Consider the following 26,313-nt stretch of genomic DNA (forward strand, 5'->3'; position numbering starts at 1 on the left):
TCTAAGTCTTCTAATTTTTTTCCCAGTCATCCGCCCTCCCGTTCTCCTTCTTCGGCCCATCCCTCTTCTAGTCTTTCCCTGCTCCCCTGCACCAACCTTTCTGCGTCGCGTCCCCTCCCATCCCCCCAGCCCACCTCGCGTTTCCCGCCTCCGCCCGCCTCTCCCGCTTTCCGCCCCCTCCCCTCCCACCCGCACCTCCCAGCCCTGCCTCTCTCCTGCCCGCCCCGCCCCCTCTTCCGCGCTACGTCCCTCCTCACCCATGCGCACTCTCTTCAACCCGCTGCTTCCGGCGGCCTAGGCTTACGTTTACTTTGCGCCGGAAAGAGAGCCTGTGAACGCTTTCGGAATTATGGCGGCGGTGGATATCCGAGGTATACTGTATCGGTATATTTTGTCTCTTGATTGTCTATGGACTAGTTTGGGATGTTATAGCTCGCGGTTTCAAGGTTTAGGTTCCTTTGTGTGAGGTCTCAAGCTTTTTTGAGTTGTTTTTGTGGACAACCCGAGGCTGTGATCTAGCGAAACGTTGACGAGTTTTTTTTTTTTTTTTTTCAAGTTCTTGGAGCGTCTCTTGGAAGCGTCGGAGAGAAGGGGTTGGAAGAAGCTCTGGGTTTTGAGCTTTCAGAGCTGGAGTATTGTTCTACACACATATCTCTGCAACAACATTAGGGCTATTCTTTTGGAGTGAAGGAATAGCCTTTAGGCAGAGAAGAGAATGGGGTAATGAGCCAACTTGATTTGATTCATCTCTTGGGGCTTGGCGTGGTGGCTGCCTAATTCTTTAGACCGCGCCGCACGGGTCCCTGAGCATGAATCCCAAATATTTTCTTTTTTTTTTGAGTCGATAATACTTTACACCGAACGTCCAGCAATTATTATGGGCAGGGGTCGTATTTTTTTCACAGCTGAACTGTAGAGGTACTCAAATATTGAATCAGTCAGTGAATAAATGTATGGAGATGCCACCCCTTAACTGCTGCTTGATCTTGGGGAGCACGTAGAGTTGTTTTTGTTTGTGTATACAGTACTTGATTTTTAAAGGGAGGTGTTTGAGATGCCTTTTTAAAAATATTAACTGGATTGGGGCCTAACACATTTATTACAAATATTCTCATTTATAGTTATCCGGTGCCCTTCAGCACTTCTGGATCATGATTTTACATACGTGTCTTTTATTATTAATTTCATCACTTATGATTGTTAGAATGCTGTTAGAATGCTTGGGCTATGTCAACATGTTGCCTTGCTACAGAATAAAAAAGAGAAACATTTAGTTTGTAAAATGTTTTACTTATAATTCAGATTGTTAGGATCATGGCAAAGACTCTAAAATAAGAGTGTGTTTGGTGTGTTAAAGGAACAGCCAGGAGGCCAGTGTGGCTGGAGGGAAGTGAGAGAGGATGTGGGAAGGAGATGAGGTCAGAAAGGTGTTGAAAGCTATGATAAGGTCTTTGGCTTTTCCTCTGAGTAAAACGGAGAGCCATTGGAGGGGTTTCCATCAGAGGAATGATGTGATCTGACTTTTTTTAGGACTACATTGGCTGCTGGGAACAGTGTAGGAGGGCAAGGGTAGAATTAGGAAAACCAGTTAGGAGGCCATTTCTGAAAATGTTATTTCCTGGCCTGTTGTGTATTTGGTTATTGCATGATCCAGTTATGATGAACTATCTAAATGGTCTATACTAATTATTTGGTTATTAACGCACTTTATCTGTCTCCTTTATTTTATAGCACACAAAGTACATTTTACCTTTATATAATTTTTCTCAGTTGAGTCACTTGGCTCAAAACTGCCTGTCACCTTGAATTAGGTCTGACTTCTTTGAAGATGCCTGAGGTAATGACAGTATAAGAGAGATTGAAGTTTTTCAACCAGTATGGTATAGGCATTTTGATGTTCATGATTTACACCTAGTGGTGTTCAGTACAGTCAGTGGTGTGAAGCATGAAAGCCAATAGCCAATACAAGCTCATTTATTAAAAGTATCTAGCTCTATCATGTCTTTTTAAAAGCTGTGATTTAATTCTACTCTAAATATGAAACCGTGTGGCTGTAGTTAAGGGAACTCTACTTCCTGTTTATCCCGTAGCTTTTACATCATTATCATCTCATCTACAATAATAGCTTCCTAACTTCTCTATCCCTAATTGAGAGATCTCAAACTGGTAGCTATAGATGTGTTCTCTTGGGCATACATGTTATTTGAAAATTTTGAATTCCTTGCCAGCATGAAGGATTTCCAATTAAAAAAAAAGTCCTTTCTAAATTTTAAATCTTATCACTTCTTCACCTAATGAAATTATTCTCTAAAGATATAATATACTTTATATTTTTACACCTCTGTATATACATTCTCTCTGCTTGGAATTACTTTGCCCTTTTCTCTGTGTAAGTTTCTATTTATTCTTTAACATATCATGCTAAAACCCACCTTCTCACCACATGAAAAATGATTGTCATTTCCCCAGGTCCTCTGTAGTTTCGTAACACGTTTCTTCATGTCTTTTTTTTTGAGACGGAGTCTCGCTGTGTCACCCAGGCTGGAGTGCAGTGGCGCAATCTCGGCTCACTGCAACCTCCGCCTCCTGGGTCCAAGCGATTCTCCTGCCACAGCCTCCCGAGTAGCTGGGATTACAGGTGTCCACCACCATGCCTGGCTGATTTTTTTGTTTTGTTTTTTTCTTTTTTTGAGACAGAGTTTCACTCTTGTTGCTCAGGCTGGAGTCCAATGGTGTGATCTCGTCTCACCACAGCCTCCGCCTTCTGGTGCAAGCGATTCTCCTGCCTCAGTCTCCCAAGTAGCTGGGATTATGGGCATGCGCAACCATGCATTTTGTATTTTGTATTTTTAGTAGGCTAATTTTGTATTTTTAGTAGAGACAGAGTTTCTCCATGTTGGTCAGGCTGGTCTCAAACTCCCAACCTCAGGTGATCCACCTACCTCAGCCCCCTAAAGTGCTGGGATTACAGGTGTGAGCCACCGCGCCCAGCCAGAATTTTTTTGTATTTTTAGTAGAGACAGGGTGTCACCATGTCTTTATTGTAACACTTAATCATGTTATTGCTTTATTGCATAATCTCTTCTGTTACATCATGAGAGTGTGTTGGTTAGGATCTACGTTATCCTTATATTCATAGTGCCTACTACATTTGATATATAATAAATATTTGTTGGATTGGATTCTTTCTTTTTTTCTAATCCTTTATCATTTTGTTTTCTTTCCCATAGACAATCTGCTGGGAATTTCTTGGGTTGACAGCTCTTGGATCCCTATTTTGAACAGTGGTAGTGTCCTGGATTACTTTTCAGAAAGAAGTAATCCTTTTTATGACAGAACATGCAATAATGAAGTGGTCAAAATGCAGAGGCTAACATTAGAACACTTGAAGTAAGTTATTTTAAGAAGGTTAGCACTTTTACCAAATACAAGTTTTGCAATGAACAGTTCTTTCAAGCTGTGGATCATGAAGTGCAGAGTAGAACTTTTAGAAGAAAAACTGGAGTTTTGTTTGGGTTTATGCAAATTTGACATGCAAGGTAACTGTTAGTATTCACTTTTAACAGAGGTCTTTTCTGTATAACTTCATAATGTTTAATTACAATATAACAGGTTTAGATTTCGATCTGATGAGTGATTTTGGCAATGCTACTGTTATTCTCAACCAGGCAACTATCATTATTGTCCCTTTTATGTCTAGTTTATATTACAAAAGTATTTGAAACAACTGTTGATATAATTTTCCTATTGTCAGCTAAATATTGAGGAGGAGCTTATAAGATTAAATATCTGTTATATTTTAAATGGCTTTTGTTATGGGCCAAATACAGCTGTTGAGACAACTTATTGTTGCTTTTAAACATAATCTGTCAGGTAAAAAAATTTGTTGGGATGAGGATAAAGTTTTTGATGTTTTCTAGTTTGGTGGTATATATAGTTGTGTCTTCATGTTTATTTTTATATTTTGTATGTATTCGTAGATTTGGTCAGGAAGCATCATGGCATTTTGATTGCCTTTTTGAAATGGACACTCTTCGGTGTACTTTCCTGACTGAAAATACTTAGATTTAAATTTATAATACATTTTTGTAGAGAAATTTTGTTGCTTAAAAACAAATCTTACTGTATCTATATGCCACCTGTCTGGGAAAACAGCCAGTTTTACTCAACAGCCAGATTTTAACACCAAACATAGGCAGTTTTAATCCTACTTAAAGTGTTGCTGCATTTTTATATAATAATTTGAATGTCTTATAAAATTATTTGTAGGGCATTTATAGATCTTTGGATGTCTGTGTTCTGTTTTCAGTCAGATGGTTGGAATCGAATACATCCTTTTGCATGCTCAAGAGCCCATTCTTTTCATCATTCGGAAGCAACAGCGGCAGTCCCCTGCCCAAGGTAAAATGTGTAAACTTTAGGCATTGATTTCTTTTTGAAATACCATGATTTATTTACTTCCTGACCTAACTTGTTTTCTTGATTGGTTTCTGTTTGGGGGGTCTCCAAGACCACATACATGTTCAGTACTGTGCTGGAGGACTCACCAGACTTAGCATATGGTTTCACTTACAGCTAAGATTTGTTATGACAACACAGTAAGGGTACCAGCCAGATTAGTACTGGAAAAAGACATGTCAGGTGGGGTCTGTAGGAATCCATGTGCAAGTTTCCTACACTTTCCCTCTTGCTTGTGAAGCGCCACAGAGTGTGCTCTCCATCCAGCAGTGATCTGTAGCTGCATTCAATATGTCTGCTCAGGGAAGTCCATTTGAGACTCTGAGCCAGGGATTTTTATAGAGGGCTGGTTGCTTGGACATCCTCTGCCCACCAAATTTTTAGATTTTCCAAAAGAAATCTGGTGTCTACTATAATCACATTGTTTGTACAAATTGTCTGCAAAGGCTAGTACAACCAGCATAACTATCATGTAGGAAATGTTTCAAAAGCCAAGTTCCACTAGTTGTATACTTGGATACCAGGACTCTTCAAGCATGCCCAAGGACAACTCTTCAAGCACTAGCAGTCAGAGCAACTCGCTGCATCAAAGCTACCTCTTTCTGTGAGCCCAGTTGGTATACCGACTGAACGTCAAGCATCCCAAGTAACTTTGTTTTATTTTTTGACCTCTGAACTTTTTATTTGCCTCCTGCTCCTCAAAGGGTACCCTGCTTCTGCTGGCTTAATGTCTCAGAACTTTGATGTTGTTGGTCTCAGACATCACTCTGCCATCCATTACTTGGCGGATGGGGTCTTTTGGATGGTTTGCACAGAGTTGTTGCTGTCCAGGGCATCACCAAGATTGAAGTCCTGGCTGTCTTCCAGCAGGCGGTTGTAGGTGGTGATCTCAGCCTCCAGCTTGACCTTGATGTTCAGCAGGGCCTCATACTCCTGGGCCTGGTGCTGCCTCTCTGCCCCAGCCTGTGCCAGCTCCAACTCCAGGTACAGCAGGATCCTGTTGAGCTGCTCCATCTGCAGGGCGTAGCGGGCCTCCACCTCCCTCAGGCTGTTCTCCAAGCTGGCCTTCAGATTTCTCATCTAGTCCAGGTCCATCTCCAAGGACTGGACCATACCTCTCAGCTCCGTGAGCGTCACCTCAGCAGCTCCAACCTTGGCAGACTGCATGGTGACAACTGTGGTGCTCTCCTCAAGCTGCTGAGACCAGTACTTGTCTAGCTCCTCTCAGTTCTTCTGAGCCAGCTCTTCGTATTAGTCCCGGATGTCTGCTATGATCTTGGCGAGGTCCTGAGATTTGGGCTATCTACCTTCATCATCAACCCAGAGCTGGAAGTCTGGGCTTGTAGGCCTTTTACTTCGTCTTCATGGTTCTTCATGAAGAGCAGCTCCTCCTTGAGAGCCTCAATCTCTGTCTGTAGCTGAAGCCGAGTGACATTGGTGTCATTGACATTGCAGAGCCCATGGATACAGACTGATACATGGCCAGCTCTGTCTCATACTTGATTCTATGAGCAGCAAGATGGGCATTGTCGATCTGCAGAACAATGTGGGCATTGTCCACAGTATTTGAGAAGATCTGAGCCCTCAGGTCTTCGATGGTCTTGAAGTAATGGACCCAGTCTCTGAACTGGGGTCCCTTCTTATCCAGATGCTCCTGGATTTTGCTCTCTAGCCTCTGGTTCTCGGTCTCCAGGCTTCTCTGCCCAGGTAGGAGGCCAGGCATTGAACCAGGGTAGGTTCAGGCTTTGCATGGTCTCCTCCTCATTCTGGTTGCCTCCCATTCCTGCTAGAACCCTGGCCATCCCATGGCCAGGTCCCCGTACCCCAATCTGCCCTGGAAGCTGGTGGAGCAAGACACGGAGATCCGGGAACCAGAGCCTCCGGTGCCTGCATAGACGCTGACCGTGCTGCTGACTGGCTAGGTGCCGCAGCTGGGCGCCTGGATGGAGCCCAGGGACCAGTAGTTGGTGGAGAAGGTGGAGTGAGTGGTGAAGCTCATGCTATCTGGGGAGGAGAGTGAGAGGACAGGACTCAGGCTTTGCTGACGACCACAATTTACTTTGTTTTTTCATCTCAGTCCACTGAGTTAATTCTTTCACAAAATGCATGGTAGATCCGGTCATATCAAATTAACAGAGGATCAGTTGAAAATCCTCAGTGATGCATTCAACTAAAAGCCTCTCCTGGGTTATACTACCTGCTGAAAACTTGGTTTAGAAACAACACTGAAGAGTGTAGAGTCCAGATTTGGTTTTGAATCAAAGAGCTAGACACCGTTTCCAGTGATGACCAGAAATTGAAGACATTAGAATCAAGCCAAGACCATGGATAAAGTCATACTTAAGAGAAGATTCAAGATAGGGGAGCCAGATGGGTGTTATTCTAGCTACATCTCTCAATTAGATACCCTCATTAAGACATTTATGGACAACCTTTAACTTGGCATTGTTTTCAGAGAATGACTTGATAAAGAAGTTGTGATTCTGGAATCCAAATTTAGTTTCAAAATCAAAGATCTAGAGTCCCTGCCCAGAGTAAAAGAGAACTTTAGAACCAAGGCAAACCAGCGACAAGACAAGATTTCCATGGTGAGAGGATTCAAGGTATAGAAATTACACAGGACGGCAGTAGCCTCACTAGCAGCTATCTTATTCCTTAGGACTCAGCACTGGGGCACAAAAGCAAGCTCATTGCATTTGATATCTTTACACTGGACCCCCAGTCTGTCTTGCTCCAAGGTCTTACTCCCTTAAGTAAGGTTGACTGACAACAGTATTGGCATCTTTTGGAAACTCGTTAGAAATGCACTATCCCTACTGAATAAGAATCTGATTTTAACAAGGTCCCCAGGTAATTCAGATGCACATTAAAATTTGAGAAGCACTGCTGGAGGGCAACAGTGGGCATACTTTTTCTGAAAAGGGCCAGTGACTAAATACTTGGGGTTTGTGGGCCTCATAGTCTCTGTGACAATGCTCAATTATTGCCAGAGCAGCCATAGATAATGTGTGAATGATTGGATGTGGCTGTTTTCTAGTACAGCTTTACCAAAACAGTAATTGCTAAACCCTGCCTTATGGGAAAATGTCAGATTTTAGTTCTTTTTATGAGAATCTGTTTAGCAGTTTGTGTCCATAGCTGTATTTATAAACCTTTTTTCCCACTGTTTTAGTTATCCCACTAGCTGATTACTATATCATTGCTGGAGTGATCTATCAGGCACCAGACTTGGGATCAGTTATAAACTCTAGAGTGGTAAGTGTCTTCACATTGTTTAAGCACTAAAGAAAACTTTTAATTAGCTGCCTTGCTTTCAGTAATCAAACTGGAGCTCCTCTGCCTTTTGTAAGTTGCTATAAAGTATTGACTATTAGAATGTCTTGAACTTTGGTTACCGTGAGCCAAGTCGGTGCTCAAAGTATATTTCATAGTCTCAATAGTAATTTAGGTTCTGAAAAATAGGTTCTGTCTTTGCATATGTAATATTTTATGAGTATTTACTTTGGAAATTTTGGTCGACCTAATGAGAAATTTAGAATTTATTTTCCTTTTACAAGCTTACTGCAGTGCATGGTATTCAGTCAGCTTTTGATGAAGCTATGTCATACTGTCGATATCATCCTTCCAAAGGGTATTGGTGGCACTTCAAAGATCATGAAGAGCAAGGTGAGTAGAACGTCCAGACCCTCCTAAAGCACTTTTTGATCCTCTGAGAATGAAGCTGTTTTCTTTAGGAAAATGGCTGTTGATCTTTTCTAAGCGTGTTTCACTTTTTCATGGGATGATGGCTTTGTTGCAGCTGAGATTCATGTAACTAGATGTGGTAATAATAGCTTTCACATAGGAACAGATGCAAGTTCACTCTGTTAGGTAACTGGTAGTCTTTGTTAAGGTGATTCAAGGTTTTAAAATATTTGGGGCCAGGTGTGGTGGCTCACTCCTGTAATCTCGGCACTTTGGAATGCCAAGGCAGGTGGATCACCTGAGCCCAGGAGTTCAAGATCAGCCTGGGCAGCATAGTGAAACCTAGTCTCTACAAAAAAAAAAAAAAAAAAAGGAACATAGGAGAGACAGTGATGTGGAATGAGCAGAGATGATATTCCTTACTTACCTGACTGTTGAGTTATCTTGGTATCTGGAACTCTTTATTCCTCCAGTCTTCAAAGCAGAGGAGATGAGAGAGATTGCTTTTTAGAGCCCTATCCCCAGATGGCCAGTCTGTTTTCTGATCTTTCCATCTCATCACCTCTTGTGGCTCCAGGTCCTCTAAGTTTCCATGTAATCTGCTACTGTCTTCATCATATTTTACTGTTCGACTACTTCCAGAAATGTGCCTATAACAGCATACTTGTATTCTCCATTTCCTTTTCTGAGAAATAGCAACTCAGGATAAATTACTGAGGGAAACATAGCGTTTGTATAGAATTCAGACCTGTATCTTCTTAATAGTAGGTATAAGCAGGAACATTTGATGAAGGAAAGTTTGCCTTTGTTGACTAAAATTGGCCCAATGGCTCTTTTCCCCTACGATAACCAAGTGTTCGGAGTAACACTTATCTGGAATCCTTCGCTTAGAGACAGTTTCCCAATACACCTCCCTCCCAAGGGCAAATCCCACATGTGATTAACTTCAGAATTTCTCTTTCAGGTTTTCTTTTTTGTCTTCATGATTTTCTGTTTTATTTTATTTTTTCAGTGAATTACAGTCTTAATAATTGAATATGGTAGATTGAGTTTGTGAAACCTGCATTTCCATTTGTTCCTAGTAGGTTTTGTGGGAAAAGACCATTTAATACACTTAATATAACAAAGGTAATTTCAAGCCAATAATTTGGATTGTGATTTAGGTAATTATGAAAAACTTTAGCTTTAAAGCTCTTATGGTTGTGCATGCTTATATACCAAAACTGAAGTATCTTTAAAAGACATATGTATCAGCTTAAATGTTAGAATTTAACTTCAGTTAAGAGGGAGAGTTAACAACACTTCTGTATATATACTGTGTTTACCTTATTTTGGGAATTATCTTTGGCATAGCAGCCATTAAAAATAATGAAGTTTGGGTATATTCATGGTGGATAAAGATTTGTAAAATAGGAGACACCAAACTAAGTAGGCAATGTTTTGATTTGGACTTCGTATTCTAATAGATAAAGTCAGACCTAAAGCCAAAAGGAAAGAAGAACCAAGCTCTATTTTTCAGAGACAACGTGTGGATGCTTTACTTCTAGACCTCAGACAAAAATTTCCACCCAAATTTGTGCAGGTAATGAGAAGATGTGTGGTTAATCTTGATTTGACAATTCTTTACGGCATATATATTTATTTTTAATTGAGAACTGTTTCAGATGTGACCTAAAATTATGATTTTCCTCATTAGTTAAAAAATGATCTCTATATCAAAGGAAAGGTTTCGAAAGACTTAATGGAAGAAATGGGTAAATGGAATGGAATTAACACTGTTTTGTGTTTCTTACTGAATCTTCACAAACTATGAGGACTGCATGTAGATAATATTCTCATTCAAAAGGTTGCTGAAAGTGTCACAGATGGTAACAAAACTAGAATATGAAACTCATGCTCTTTTTACTCTACGTGCCACCTTCCAGCCTGATGTAGTAGATATCTGAACAACCTAAATGATAGAATAGTTAACACTTGTGTAACAAAAAGAACAGAACATCTGAGGTAGAGTGGCATAATAAACAGAGGAGACAGGGGTGATTAATAGAGATACACTGTGTTGGAGTTTTAAGTTATGAATTCCACTGTGTGATTTGGAGGGGCAGGGAGTTTTCTAACAGCAATAGCAAATCCACCTGCCATTCTACTAAATGAGCTTTTGGAGTCTAGTAGATATGGAATGGAATCGATGAATATGCTGTTCTCATGGCTAGTCTCAATTCTTCTGGACCTTTACAGTGTACATACAAGATCATATACCCTATTTTTGTTAGGAGCTCTTTAAGGGATTTTCAAGGGAGATTTTAAACTAAATGAAAATTTTCACATGAGATGACTTTAGAACAGGCCTCCCCTCTCTCTTCCCTGACTCTGCTGTAGTGAGAGATAGGTGCTATTGGAATTATGATGTGGTGAAGAGAGCAGAGGACACAAGATGGAACTCAGGACCGGAAAGCCAGTTTAGAGGAATCTCATCAACTGCACTTGAAGATGGAACATTGTCTGTTGAATGAATAAATAAATGAATTATAGCGTGTGTAGGGTGATGAGTGACCTCTACAGAATGTAAGAAGTTAGGTGTAGTTGACCATTCATTTGGTGAGTACATAGTATATGCTAGGTAGGCCAGGGGAAGACACCTAGACATGTGCTGTCCAGTACGGTAACCACGAGGCACGTGTGACTATTAGCATTTGGAACACAGCTAGCCCAGATTGAGTTGTGATGTAAGTGCAGTATACGTACTGGAATTCAGTCTTGTATGAAAAAGAATGTATGTAAAATATCTCAGTAGTTTAAAAATTTGATACATGTTGAAATAATATTTTAGGTATATTTGGTTAAATAAAATACAAGTTTCTTTTTAAAAATGTGACAAGAAAATTTAAAATTACATATATAGCTTGCATTTGTGGCTCACATTTCTTTTGAACAGTCCTGATCTAGAAAATGGTAATAGAACATGCAAAACCAGAAACATGAGTTAGTGAACGTATGTTCAGAAACCAGAAAAATCCTCTGAAGGTTTACTCTGTTTGTGGAGGGGAAGAGTAATGGAAGATGAGACTTAAAAAATGGATTAAGATCAGTTGAGAAGGATTTTGTATGCTATGCAAAGGAGCTGAGATTTAATCCTGGAGGCCTATGTTTCTTCTCTATTTTAAACTTACAACCCATTACCACTCCCATAAACATAACAGGCCTCCAGATGCATTCAGAGTTATTTTAAGTTTTAAAACAATAGCTATCATAACCAAAGACAGACCAAACCAGGAGAAATTTTGTATAATCTTTTTCAAGTATATAGTCTCTACGAGTGTATTCTCACTAAAAACTCCTCTACCTCATCTTCAAGTGACTAGCTGAGAATTATTGCTGTTGGTAATAAGGACCCATTGGATATTTAAAAGTAGTTGCAAGGGAGTAGTGTAGTCAGTTTTGTGTTTTAGGAACGTAACTAGTAACAGTATGGTGGGGGATGCTTAGGAAATCACATGTGAAGTTCGGAGTCAGGGCACTTAAATTGTGGAAAGCTTGAATTCTGTGGCCATAGGATAGAGAGGAGACAGATTTAGGAGGTATTTCAGAGTTAGGATTGCTTTAATTTGGTGGTTGGATTTGGAGAGATTGGACAAAGGGTGATTCTGGGGTTTTAGGCCTAGAATTAGACTAGGTATTGTTAACTAAAATTCAGAATACGGGGAAAGAAACAGATTTTGGTTGAAATACAGTTGTTAGGGGTTTGGTTTTCATTGACCAACCTACAGAACATTCAGTAGTTTGCTGTTGTATTTGAGTCCTGAGGTACTCCAGTGAAAGACAACTTTTTTTTCTTCCCCTGGCTAGGGGTGCTGCCTTGATTCTTGTTTGCTGTCCTATCCTAGTAAGCTAGGCTAGACATTGTAGAAAGCTCAAAGACTCTCTTGATTCTTAAAATAAAAACTCTTTAGTTTATAGAAAAGTATGGTAATTTTAAAAACATGAAAGCAGAGAGAATAATTAAAAATAAAATCCCCTCCACCCTTTAGCCTGCCTCAATAGTTATCAAAATGACCAAGCTTGTTTTATCTCTTATTCCCCTACTTCCTTCCAATTATTATTATTATTATTATTATTATTATTATTTTTGAGACGGAGTCTCGCTCTGTCATCCAGGCTGGAGTGCAGTGGCACGATCTCAGCTCACTGCAAGCTCCACCTCCTGGGTTCATGGCATTCTCCTGCCTCAGCCTCCCGAGTAGCTGGGACTACAGGCACCTGCCACCACACCTGGCTAATTTTTTGTATTTTTTAGTAGAGATGTGGTTTCACCGCGTTAACCAGGATAGTCTCGATCTCCTGACCTTGTGATCTGCCCGCCTCGGCCTCCCAAAGTGCTGGGATTACAGGCATGAGCCACCACGCCCGGCCCCTCCCAATTATTTTTAAGCAGACTGCAGATTTCATATCATTTCAGTGAGTTTTTTACCTTTTTCTTTTAAAGGTTTAGCCACATTCATGCTTATATCATCATATTCCTGAACCCCACATTTCTTTTACCAAGGGCCAAAAACCAACTCCCAAAGATAGAGTATATCCAGCTCTGTGTAACGTAGCTAGGAGAAAGATGGCTTTCTCTAGAACTATTAATAATCTTTTTGCTTTTCCTACCAAAAATTTTTCCAGCCTCAGATCTAGAGAAGAAAATAATCTACTTCAAGTCTCCCAGAACTTCTTTTAGCTCATATGAACTCCTCTTTACCCACTGCATCCTCCAGAACTATTTGTAGTTCGGATAAGGATACAGCAGGTATTCCTACTTATCAATGTTATCGAGAAGTTGGGCTTGTGGTACGCAGGGATGTTGCCCCTTATAAGGGGATGCTCAGGAGAATATTGGAGAAGTCCTGTCTGCTTCTTTGAAGCTCCTTTTTCCATATTTTAATTCTTGTTACTGCTGGAAGTTGCACTAATACTGATGTGATGAGCGTTTTGGTCCTTGGAGCCTTTTATGAGGACTGTCTTTTTATTGCTGGTTTTAGAAGCTGCTAGAATACCATAGGATATTACTTCAACTAGGATTATCTAAACCAAAGCTACCTGATTAAATTTGCTCCAAGACGCACTCTTGTTATATATCCCCGTCTCAAACCATGTTCTACTAGTCTGGCAGGATTTACTAGAAAAGATTAGACAGTATATTATGTTGGGTAAATAATGACATTATTCAATGTCCAAATACAGTTCAGTGTCCAATATAGTTTAAATATAGTTCAGTGCTGACAGTAGAAAAATCACCCTTTTCAAATTTTTTACTCTCCTCAACGTTCCTCCCTATGTTTCCTCTCCTATTTTAAAGGAAAACAATTTGTTCCCTCAGAATTACTTTGGACATGTTTAAGTATTGATATTTTCACAAGATAATGTGATTATGTGGCTTTGTTGGGGGTTCTCATGACGACTCCCATATTTGGAGATTGCTAGCAGGACTCAAAGGACTCAGCATGTAGTTGTACTCAGCTAAGATTTATTGCTATAATATAGTAAGGATGTATAGCCAGATCATAAGGGAAAAGGACACAGCAGAGTCTGGAAGAATTTATGTGCAGGCTTCCTTATACTTTCTCCTTCCCTTAAGAGGTTACACAGAGTGCAGTCTTCTCTCAACAGTGAAAATGCAGCAACATATGTGTGATATTTCTGCCCAGGGAGATCCATTAGAGACCTGGTACCCAAGGTGTGTTTTTGGAGTTGGGGGAGCTCTTCATGTAGGTATCCTCTATCTAGCACATACCAAAATTCCACAACCTCTGAAGAAAGCAGGTATTCAGCCTAAACTGCATTATATGTGCAGTCTAGGCACAGTAAGCCACTATTATCAGGGAATGGTGGGAACCCTCCAAAAATCTAAGTTTCTAGACACTAGCCAAGGGCCAACCTGGCAAGCAGGCCTTTCTAAGTATAGCAGCCTCAGGCCTTCTGTGGTGACCTTTTTATTGCACAGTGGATAATAATATGAAGCTCAGTTTTGGTCTTGTTAAGTGTAAAGATTCCCAGGACTTGCAGTTGGGGTAGGATAATTGGCAGTTGTCAGCGTGAACCTGGAACATGTAATATCAGAAAATTTTGTAGTTGTTAGGAGTGGGAATAGGTAAGAAGGCCTAGGGAGGGCATGTAAATCCAGAACGATTCAGCAAACAGATGGAGGCATTAGAAATGAAGAGACTACTTTTTTCTTCTAAGATGATATGGAAGTAATAAGGTATTTTAAATATATATGTGTGTATATGTATATAAAGTTATAATAAGTTTGAAAGTAGATGGTAAGGAAGTTGGTGGTGTTGGCATCCTGGTTTTGTTGTTGTTTTTAAACATGGGAGACAGTGTCATCGGATGAGAATGAGGGGTAGAAGAAGACAAGAGTGTTGTAGAGCATTTAACTTGGGGAATGGGGCAAAGGAGATGACAGAGCTTAATCAAGTGAAAGAATTGCTCTACAGAGTGAAGGACCTGACCTTATTTCTAACCTCTAATGCTCTTATCTTTTTTTTCCTATAGATTGGTTTTTAATAATAGACTCATCAGAAATCTCTTTTCCCTCCAAATTTCCCATGCCTGCCAACTTTAAAAGTCATGGTTCATCCATACTTCATTCTCCCTTCCCATAATTCATATCCCCTAAGGAAATAAGACTCTGGAGTATTGAAAGACTTCATTATTTCTTCCCATTGGATTCTACTGAACTGCTTTTTATAAAGCATTGTAGCCTGGGTGTGGAGGTGGAAGTCTTTGTTAAATATTCAAGTGTTTTTATGGTTGGTTGACTATCTTGTTCTAGTTTTTGATTTGTGTCTTTTCTAGAATGGGGACTAAGAAGTAGAAAATGATAAATTTACTTTATAGTACATAAATGGTAGCTTTTCTTCACAAAGTCGTTTGAAATGTAATTTGGATGAAGCTTTCATTTTATTAATATGACATCAAGAAGAAGAAATTTTGCCAACTTGACCTGTTTTCTTCTTTTTCCTCTTCCTCCACCTCCGTGTTTTCTGAACAATTAATTATAGCTAAAGCCTGGAGAAAAGCCTGTTCCAGGTATGGTTCATGTAATGTTCTTACTACTCTTGAAATAAGATCAAACAGCCTGTAAATCGGTAACAACTATAGCGTGTGAAATGAACTGTGGTCATTTTGTCCTTCTAGAGCTGGGGCTGGGTCTCATTGGAAGAATTGTCTTGGGTCACACATAAAATAACACTAATGATAGCTGATGAGCTGAAAAAAAGGGAAAAAAAAGTCTCATAACGTTTTAAGAAAGTTTACAGATTTGTGTTGGGCCACATTCAAAGCCATCCTGGACCACATGCTGCCCGTGGGCCAAGGGTTGAAAAGTCTTGTTCTAGAGTCTCCCATTGTAGTTTTTCACTCTTAATCTTTTGAGAGCTACTGAACTGTCAGCAGGTGGTGCCATTGTGGTAGTGATTGTGGTAGTGAAAAGATGAATTGGGAAGGAAAAAGTAGGTATTGAGGAGGTGTGAGGAAGCCACCGTGATTCGAGGTGTCTTCATCAAATCTGTGTTTTTACACAATGATGTTTTCTGTTACATTATTGAAAATAGGTATTGAACCATCATGGTACTGGGTTAGAATAATTATATATCTTGTTTTTACATACTGTCTTAAATGCTATGTAGTTTTGTCTAGTATCTTTAATTTCCTTGAGTTACCAGGTTAGGTTTTAACTGGGTTCTTGTATACATCTGCCTGGGGAAACAGCTAGATACTAGAACTTGAGATAAGCAGTTAAAAATGAATTTGAAAATGTGAACCATTCATATTAACCATTTATCTCATTCCCCCCACACATATCTCCCTCCCAAAAAAATCTGCTTTGATATCTAGTGGATCAAACAAAGAAAGAGGCAGAACCTGTACCAGAAACTGTAAAATCTGAGGAGAAGGAGACCACAAAGAATGTACAACAGACAGTGAGTGCTAAAGGCCCCCCTGAAAAACGGATGAGACTTCAGTGAGTACTGGACAAAAGAGAAGCCTGGAAGACTCCTCATGCTAGTAATCATACCTCAGTACTGTGGCTCTTGAGCTTTGAAGTACTTTATTGTAACCTTCTTATTTGTATGGAATGCACTTATTCTTTGAAAGGATATTGGGCCGGGCGCGGTGGCTCATGCCTGTAATCCCAGCACTTTGGGAGGCTGAGGCGGGTGGATCACTTGAGGTCAGAAGTTCGAGACCAGCCTGATCAATATGGTGAAACCCCATCTCTACTAAAAATACAAAAATTAGCTGGGCATGGTGGCGGGCACCTATAGTCTCAGCTACTTGGGAGGCTGAGACAGGAGACTTGCTTGAACCCAGGAGGCGGAGGTTGCCCTGAGCTGATTATCATGCTGTTGCACTCCAGCCTGGGCGACAGAGCGAGACATCATCTCAAAAAAAAAAAAAAGATATTATTCCCATTATGATTTCTTGTGACTATTTGTTATATATCTTCTGTAACCTTTCCTCTCCTGGAGTTGAGCAACCTACACACTCACATGTTTACTGGTAGATATGTTTAAAAGCAAAATAAAGGTATTTGTATATATTGCTTCATCATGACTTTTTACTTCATCATAACTGATAATTTTTCAGATGCACTTTGAAGACACAAAGGATGTTAAAGTAGTAACTAAGCGTATTTCTTTTTGTTAAGTTACATAATCCTCAGTATTAAAATAAAAAGTTGCTGACATTTTGGAAGATGAAGAAAAGGAAAAACCTCACTCACCAATACCATTACCCTATAAATACTTAACAGTGTTGTGAATTTCAATCTTATTCTGTGTGTAGATACTTTTGTTTTCAATAAAGAAAAGGAATTTATTTTTTTAAAAGTTATGAAGGCTGAGAAGTCCAGCATTGATTGGCTCCATCTGGTGAGGGCCTTCTTGCTGGTAGGAAGTCTGCAAAGTCCCTAGGCGGCACAGGGTATCTCATGGCAAGGGGGCTGAGTGTGCTTGCTGCATATAGATGCTTTTAAAACTGTACTTTAATCATTCCTTTCATACAATTTTACTTTGTTACATCTGTTGTAAGCTTTTCCCATGTTTATGTAGTTTTTATAGACTGTTTTAGTGTCTGAATTTCTGTAAATGATTGTATCTCAGTTTTCTTTCTGTGTTATATTTGGGATTTTTTCCCAGTTTACATTATTTTAAATAAGACTGCTGTGATTAAACCTTTGTATAATGCCTTTTCAATGTTTGGTATTTGTTTCCTTAGGATAGAGTTCCAGAAGTGGAATCACTAGAGTCTCTGCATTTTTATTGCTCTTAGTCCATATTGCTAAGTTGTTCCTCGAAAGGTTGGACTAGTGATCACTCAAACAGCAAAGTTTGAAAGTATGTATCAGGTTTTCCAGAATTGCTACCACTGAATTTTGTCATTTATGTTTTTAGTGTTAATTAAGTAGCAAAAGTGGTATTTTAGTATTTAAAGTGGTTGAAGAATTTCTCATCTTTGTTTTCTGCTTTTATGAAATGTCTAATTTTATGTATTGTGTGAGATTTTTGTCTTTCAGCTTCTTATTTTGACATAATTTCCAGCAAACAGAACAGTTGTAAGAATAGTGTAAAGAATTCTTACATATACCTTTTACCCTGGTTCTCCATCTGTTACCATTTTTCTGTATTTTAGTCTTTATTTTCTTTCTCTCTTTCTTCTGTCTCTGACTCTTGCTCTCCTGTCACTTGCTGTTTCTCTCTTTCTCCCTCTCTCTTTCGATCTTATTTGTGTTTCATCAGTGGTGCCAATAATGTCATTTGCAACAGAAGAAAATCCTGAGTTACGGGCCACATTTAGTTGTCCTGTCTTTTCAGTCTCCTGTAACCTGGAATAGTTCTTTAATCTTGCTTGTTTTTCATAACCTTGATATTTGTAGTTGAAGTCATTCATTTTGTGGAACGTCTCTCAATTTGGGTCTGTTTGATATATTCTCATGGTGAAATTCACCTCATGCATTTTTGTGAGGAATGCCGTAGAAAAGATGCTTACGGAGGCACATGCTGTCAATTTGCTCCATTTCTGGTGATGTTAACATTAATCACTTGGTTAAGCTAGTGTCTATAAAGTTACTCCACTGTAAAGTTATTTTTCCTTTTATAAGTTATAAGTATCTTGGAATATTTTGAGGCTCTGAGTATCCTATTATTTCTCAAACTTTTGCCCACTGGCTAGCCTCCATTGATAAGTCTTGCCTGAATCATTTATTACTCTGATAGTTGCCACATGGTGATTTTCTGATTTCATTGTTCTATGTTATTAGTTAGCTTTCTGCTATAAACAGCTTTTATTTCTCCCCCCTTTTTAAAAACAACATTGTGGACTCCTGGATTCTTATTTTCCTCAGTATGTATATTTCTTTACTATCATTCATATTGATGCCCAAATTGTCCTAAATTGGGCCAATGGGAGCTCCTTCAAGCCGATCCTGTGTCCTTTTGATATGACTTTATCATCCATTGAGTGATTTCTTTGCTCTTTAGCACAATCTGATATTCCAGGCTCATTTCAACCCTGGAGCCAGGCACTTCTATTTCTTTTAGTGGAGAATAGCATTTGGAAATCAAGATCTGTGTGCTGGGTATGTTCATTGCTACTGGGATGTCATTGCTTCTAGGCCTTTTCAACTGACAGGGTCAGTAATGGAGTAAAACTCATTGTAATCGTGTAACTTATGTGGGTTAAGAAATTGAACTTTGCTAGTACCCCAGAAGCTCCTTTATGTCCCCTCCTGATTTTAACGCTTAATCACCTTCATCCTCAGTTTTATGGTAATCGCTTGTCTTTACAGTTTTACTCTGTAACCATGCATCCCTAAATAAATGTTTAGATTGCCTATTTTAAAAATTTAATATAATTGATTCAGTGTGTGTGCATTTCATGTATGGCTTCTTTTATGTCTTTGAAGTTCATCAGAGTGTTTCATTTGTAGTTATTTTAATTTCTGTGTAGTATTATATTGCATGAATATATTACAACTTTAGAATTCATTCTAATGGTGATAGACATTTGTATTGTTCATAGTTTTTGGCTATTACAATTGCTTTTATGAATATTCTATTTTTATGAGCCTGTAATATGCAATTTCAGGAATATTCTAATCGTATGAATATTATATTGCTGTTTGGTGTATATTATGGGCTGAATTGTGTCCTCTTCTTCAAATAAGGTATACAGAAATCTTAACCCCTAGTACCTTAGAATGTGATTGAAAACAGGGTAATTGCAGATGTTATGGGTTAAGATGAGGCCATACTGGAGTAGAGTGGGCCTCTTATCTGATATGACTGGTGTCTTTATAAAAGGAAAGTTGTGTGAAGAGACAAAGGGAGAATGCCATGTGAAGATGGAGGATCGGAGTGATGCATCTACAAGCCAAGGAATGCCAAAGATTTCCGGCCAGTCAACAGAAGCTAAGAGGCAAAGAAAGATTCCCCTACAGGTTTCAGAGAAAGCATAGCCCATAGCCCTGCTGACACTTTGATTTTGGATTTTCAGCCCCCCGAATTTTGAGACAAAAAATTTGTTGTTTAAGTTCCCCAGATTGTTGTACTTTGTTAGGGCAGCTCTAGGGAACTAATGCAGTGTACACAGGCTCATTTTACTATTTTATTCAAATTGCTGGCTCATGAAGCTCCCTTTATTCAACTTCAGTTGATGATGTGAAAATACTTACCAAAGTGGTCATACCAGTTTATATTCCAGCCAGCAGGGCATAAGGCTTCACTTGTACCACACCTTTGTTGACCCTTGATATTGCCAAGGAAAAATTTAGTCATGTTTTCAGTGGTATCTTTTTGGGGCTGCAATGTACATTTCCTGGTAATTGGTGATGAACATTTTTTCATACGTTTGGCTACTTGGATACTCATTTTTGTGTTTTCAGGTCTTCTGCACATTTTATTTATTGGTTCATCAACGTGAAGTACATTCATGTTGTACTTTGACTTCACCATTATTCATCTCCAGAACTTTGTTATCGCAAATGGAAACTCTGTACCCATTCAACAGTAACTCCACTTTCCCTTTTTCCTCCAGCTCCTGGCAACCACCATTCTACTTTCTGACATTGACTAGATACCTCATATAAATGGAATCTTACAGTATTTGTCGTTTGACTTAGCATGATGTCTTCAGGGTTATTCTGTGTTGTAGCATGTGTCAGAATTTCCTTTTTAAGGCTGAGTAATATTTCAGTGTCTGTGTGTGGACACACGTTTTGTTTATTCAACTTTCAGTGGACATTTGAGTTGTTTCCACCTTTTGGCTACTGTGAATAATGCTTCTATGAACACTGATGTACAAATATCTGTTTGAGTCCCTGCATCCAATTCTTTTGTGTATGTATTCAGAAGTGGTAATTCTATTTTTAACTTTTTGAGGAACCACCATGCTGTTTTCAACGGCATCTGTACCATTTTACATTTCAACCAGCAATCCCTGAGGGCTCCAGTTTCTCCACATCCTCACCAATTCTTGTGATTTTCTGTTAATAGCTATCCTAATAGGTGCAAGCTGGGATCACACTGGTTTTGATTTGCAACCTCTAATGACTAGTGATATTAAGATTTTCATGTGCTTATTGGCTATTTGTTTAGCTCCTTTTGAAACATCTATTCAAGTGCTCTGAACATTTTTTTAAATTTAATTTTTTAGACTGAATGTGTGTGTGTTTATTTTTTATTGTTTATTTTTGTTGACTTTGTCAAATATCAGTTGATTGTAGGTGTGTGGCTTTATTTCAGGGGCCTCTATTCTGTTCCATTGGTCTATGTGTCTGTTTTTGTACCAGTACCATGCTGTTTTGGTTACTGTAGTCTTGTAGTATAGTTTGAGTTGGGGTAATGTGATGCTTCTGACTTTATTCTTTTGTTTAGGATTGCCTTGGCCAATCCATGAGTGTGGAATGCATTTCCATTTATTTGTGTCTATGATTTCTTTCAGCGATGTTTTGTGGTTCTCCTTATAGAGATCTTTCACCTCCTTAGTTGGATGTATTCTTAGGTGTTTTGTTTTGTGCCTATTATAAATGGAATTGCATTCTTGGTTTGGTTTGCAGCATGAACATTATTGGTGCATAGAAATCCTACAGATTTTTGTATGCTGATTTTGTATCCTGAGACTTTGCTTAAATTACGTATTATGTCTAGAAGTCTTTGGCAGAATCCTTAAGAGTTTTCTAGGTATAGAATCATATTGTCACTGAAGAGAGATATTTTGACTTCCTTTTTTCCCTATGTGTATGCCTTTTAATTCTTTGTCTTGCCTAATTGCTCTGGCTAGGACTTTTTGAACAGACACTTCCAAAAAGACATACAAGCAGCCAAAAAAACAAAAAAAATGCTTAATATTACTAATCATCAGAGAAATGCAAATTAAAACCACGACGAGATACCATCTCATGTGAGTCAGAATGGCTATTATTAAAAAGTCAAAAAACAGATGTTGGCAAGGATGTGGAGAAAAGGGAACACTTACACACCTGGTGGGAATGCAAATTGTTTCTGCACCTGTGGAAAGCAGTTTGGAGATTTTGCAAAGATCTAAAAATAGAAGTCCCATTCGACCCAGCAATCCCATTACTGGGTATCCTACCAAAGGAAAGTAGATCATTCTACCAAAAAGACACCTGCACTTGTGTGTTTATTGCAGCACTATTAACAACAGCAAAGACATGGAATCAAGGTGCCCATCAACAGTGGATTGGATTTAAAAAATGTACATATACATCGTGGAATACTATGCAGCCATAAAAATGAATCAAATAATGTCCTTTGCAGCAACATGAAAGCAGCTGGAGGCCATCATCCTAAGCAAATTAACACAGAAATGGAAAACCAAATACCACATGTTCTGACTTACAAGTGGGAGCTATACATTGAGTGCACATAGACACAAAGATGGGAACAATAAGCACTTAAGATTCCAAAAGTGGGGAGGGAGGGGGGCAAGCGTTGAAAAACTTATCAAGTACTATGTTCCCTACTTAGGCAACAGCATTGTTAGAAATCCAAACCTCAGCATCACACAATATACCCTTGTATCAAACCCCCATGTGTACCTCCTGAATCTAAAATTTAAAAAAGAGGCATCTGTTCATGTCCTTTGCCCACTTTTAATGTTATTTGTTTTATTCTTGTTCATTTATTTAAGATCCTTATAGATTCTGGATATTAGTCCTTTGTTGGATGCATAATGTGCAAATAATTTCTCCCAGTCTGCAGGTTGTCTGCTTATTCTGTTGATTGTTTCTTTCGCTGTGCAGATGCTTTAGTTCAAGTAAGTCTCATTTGTCTATTTTTTGTTTTTGTTGCATTTGCCTTTGAGGTCTTAGTCATAAGTTCTTCACCTAGGCCAATGTCCAGAAGAGTTTTCCCTAGATTTTCTTCTAGGATTTGCATAATTTGAGGTCTTACATTTAAGTCTTTGGCGCATCCTGAGGTAGTTTTTGTATATGGTGAGTATTAGAGGCCCAATTTCATTCTTCTGCATACACCTAGTCAGTTTTTCCTGCACCACTTACTGAATAGGGTCTCCTTTCCCCAGCGTTTATTTTTGTTGACTTTGTCAAAGATCATTTTTAAAAAGGATTTTTTTTGGTGGTTTTGAATTGTAGAAGTTCTTTTATATATTCTGGATGTTAAATTCAGTATTAGTTTTATGATTCACAAAGATTTTCTCCTATGTGAGTTGTTTTTCATTCTGTTGATAGTGTCCATTGATGTACAAAAAACTTTAATTTTTCTAACGTCGAATTTATTATTTATTCTATTGCCTGTGCTTTTGGTGTCATCCAAGAAATCACTGCCAAATCCAGTGTCATTAAGTGCTTCCCCTATGTCTTCTTCTAAGTGTTTTCCAGTTTAAGCTCTTACATTTAGTTCTTTGATCCATTTTGAGTTAATTTTTGGATATACTGTAAAGTAAGAGTCCAGCTTGTTCTTTTGCATGTGTATATCCAGTTTTCCCAACTCCATTTGTTGAAAAGACTATTTCTCCATTGAATAGTCTTGGTACTTGTCAAAAACCATTGACCTTGTATTTGAGAGACTCTGTTGTATTCCATTGGTCCATATGTCTGTCTGTATACCAGTACTACACTGTTTTTGATTACTGTAGTTTTGTGGTAAGTTTTGAAATCAGGATGTGTGAGAACTCCAATTTCATTATGTTTCAAATGAATTTTAGGGGTTATAGTTCTGCGCCAACCATTTTCCTTTCAAGGCTTGAAGGTAGTTGTTTCATATATTTTTTCTAGCGTTCTAGTTCTTATGATGTAAGGACATATTTGGTGCCAGTTACTCCACTATGGCAGAAAGTGGAAATCTAGTAGTTTTCAGTTTTATCAAACACATTTTATATGTACTTTTTTGGGAGGAGCATCTGTTGAGATAACAGATGATACTTCTCTTTTCTTCTGATAATATGATGGATTACACTGTTTTCGTTTTCATCCAAATGTTAACCAATGTTGTATTTCAGGAATAAACCCCACTTTTTCATGATGCTATCTTTTTATGTACTATTGAGGTTAATTTGCTGAGATTTTGTTTAGGATTTTACACTTGATTTAACACTTAAGATTAGCCTGTGATATTCTCTTTCCTGTAAGTTTTTATTTTGGTAACAAGGTTATGTGAGCATCATATGAGTTGGGAAATATTCTCTTCCCCGAAAGAGTTTGCATACCAAACAGTGTGGTTCCTGGAAGGGCTTCTAAGACCTTTATGCCTTTGAATGCCTGTTCTTGTACCTAGGCTTTCTTACCCTTCTCTTTGCCTTCCTTCTTGCTTATTCTTCACAGCCCAGCTCAGGGAACATTTACTGTGGGAAACATTTCCTGAGTTCTGGTCTCACTGGATTGTGAATCCCCCTTCTGTCTATTATGAAGGCAGCTTAATCCTAGCACTTTCCCTAGCAGGAAAACGTTAGCAAGTCATCCTATTATTTATTTTTGTAAGTGCTTCAGTGGCATGCTTAACACAGGGCACTGCTACCTACCTGCTACAAAGCCCATTCTCCTTCCCCCTCATGTCCCTCTTCAACCCTCTTTATGTACCCTATGTAGTTCTGACCTTCTTCTGTTACCCTGCTCTCTGTGAATTACTCCATGCACATGGCACATGTCGGATATTGCCATCTACTTGTTAGTATCCACTGTTGATCTTGAGTTTCTGAGGGTCAGTTGTTTATGGCTATTGAGTACATGAATGAATGAATGAGTTTTATTATTTCTTCCTCAAACACAGTAGAATCTACCAATGAAACCTGTATTATATTTGGCTAGAAGACTTTTAGTTATAGATTAATTTTCTTTCCTATTCAGATTTTTTTTTTTTGAGACGGAGTCTCGCTTTTTCACCCAGGCTGGAGTGCAGTGGCTCAATCTCGGCTCACTGCAAGCTCCGCCTCCTGGGTTCACGCCATTCTCCTGCCTCAGCCTCTCCAAGTAGCTGGGACTACAAGTGCCCGCCACCACACCTGGCTAATTTTTTGTATTTTTAGTAGAGACGGGGTTTCACCGTGGTCTCGATCTCCTGACCTCGTGATCCGCCCGCCTCAGCCTCCCAAAGTGCTGGGATTACAAGCATGAGCCACCGCGCCCGGCCCCTATTCAGATTTTTAAAATTTTATCAGCTTTTGTAAATTATATCTTTCTAGTTAGTAATTTGTCTATTTAAATTTAAAGTTAAGGCTAAATTAAAGTTGAAGTTAAGGCTAAAGGTGGTTTGTAACAGTGTGTGATATTTTACTGTCTGCAGAAGGTGTTATGCCCCCTTTTAAAATTTCTGACAGTTGCATTGATAGTTGTCTCTTTTTCGGATCAGTGTTAGTAAAGTTTTACTTTTTTTTTTATCTTCAAAGAACAAACCTACACTTTTGTTGATATCTCTATGTTATTTTATTAACTGCTAATCTTTATTATTGCCTTAATTCTACTTTCATTTATTTTAATTTTTATTCTTTTTAAACTTTTTGAGATGGATACATAGCTTGTTGATTTTGCCAGCTTGATTTTCTTTTGCACTTTTAGAATTGAGTTAAACATGCTAACTACATTCTGTAAGCTTTAGTCTGTTGTATTTTCCTTAACATGTAGTTTTAAATATTTTTGAAAAATCTCACACAGCACTGTTAATTGACTCTACTTGGGTCTTCTATCTATTCATATTGTATATTCAAATTTTTGTCTCTTTTTTAAGGCTTATTTTGAAATGCAACCTTTTCTGAGAAGCCTTTCCTGAAAACTTTCCCTCTTCTAAAGATCTATAGTTGTCTGGTAATACCTTCCTTATGACACTTATTTTTACCTAGAATTATAGTTACTTATGTATATCTCAGATCTCACTTTGAACAGCATGTCCCTTAAGAACAAACTCACCTGAAAATTTTAATAATATGTATATTTTTTAGTTTTACTGAGGTATAATTTTAAACAAAATTTTACAACTGTAATATATATGTCTTGTTTAGTTTGTATACATGCATATACTAGGTGATACCATTACCACGAACAAGGCGTTAGACATATCTGTTGCCTCTAGATCTTTTTGTGTGTTCTTTTGTGGGTATGGGTGTGTTGTGAAGAATAGTTAACGTGGGATCTATTCACTTAATATATTTAAAAGCAGACACAGGGTTTCACCATATTGGCCAGGCTGGTCTCGAACTCCTGAAACCCCATCTCTACTAAAAATACAAAAATCAGCTGGGTGTGGTGGTGTGCACCTGTAGTCCCGGCAACTTGGAAGGCTGAAGCAGAAGAATCGCTTGAACCTGGGAGGTGGAGGTTTCAGTGAGCTGAGATCACGTCACTGCATTGCAACCTGAGTGACCGAGCAAGACTGCCTCAAAAAATATATATATATATATATTTATATTATATATATGCATATATATGTTTTAAAGTACACAATACAATATTGTTAACTGTGGGTACTATGTTGTGCAGCAGATCTCTAGAACTTATTTATCTCGTGTTACAGAAAATTTATACCAATTGAAAAACAATTTCGTGTTTCTTCCCCCTCTATCCTCTGGCAACTGCCATTCTACTCTCTGCTTCTGTGAGTCTAGTATTTTTTTTAGGTGCTTCATTAAAGTAGATTCATCTAGTATTTGTGTGTG

At 38.6% G+C, this 26,313-nt stretch overlaps 1 protein-coding gene across 2 annotated transcripts; it reads left to right on the plus strand.

Annotated features, from left to right (window-relative positions):
* Positions 1-324: 324 nt before the first annotated feature.
* Positions 325-22,723, plus strand: MED6 (mediator complex subunit 6). Of its 2 annotated transcripts, XM_032179833.2 has the most exons (9): positions 331-371; positions 1,732-1,837; positions 3,231-3,390; positions 4,310-4,401; positions 7,631-7,713; positions 8,016-8,124; positions 9,609-9,724; positions 15,189-15,216; positions 16,024-22,723. In XM_032179833.2, the coding sequence occupies exons 3-9, from the start codon at positions 3,362-3,364 to the stop codon at positions 16,152-16,154; spliced, it is 588 nt and encodes a 195-aa protein (XP_032035724.1). In that variant the 5' UTR covers positions 331-371; positions 1,732-1,837; positions 3,231-3,361; the 3' UTR covers positions 16,155-22,723. The 2 variants fall into 2 exon arrangements, with proteins under 2 accessions (XP_032035723.1, XP_032035724.1); XM_032179832.2 differs by lacking the exon at positions 1,732-1,837 and having other exon boundaries at positions 325-371.
* The last annotated feature ends 3,590 nt before the right edge of the window (positions 22,724-26,313 follow it).

Source organism: Hylobates moloch, unplaced genomic scaffold, assembly GCF_009828535.3.
Source record: "Hylobates moloch isolate HMO894 unplaced genomic scaffold, HMol_V3 SCAFFOLD_16, whole genome shotgun sequence".
Taxonomy (NCBI): domain Eukaryota; kingdom Metazoa; phylum Chordata; class Mammalia; order Primates; family Hylobatidae; genus Hylobates; species Hylobates moloch.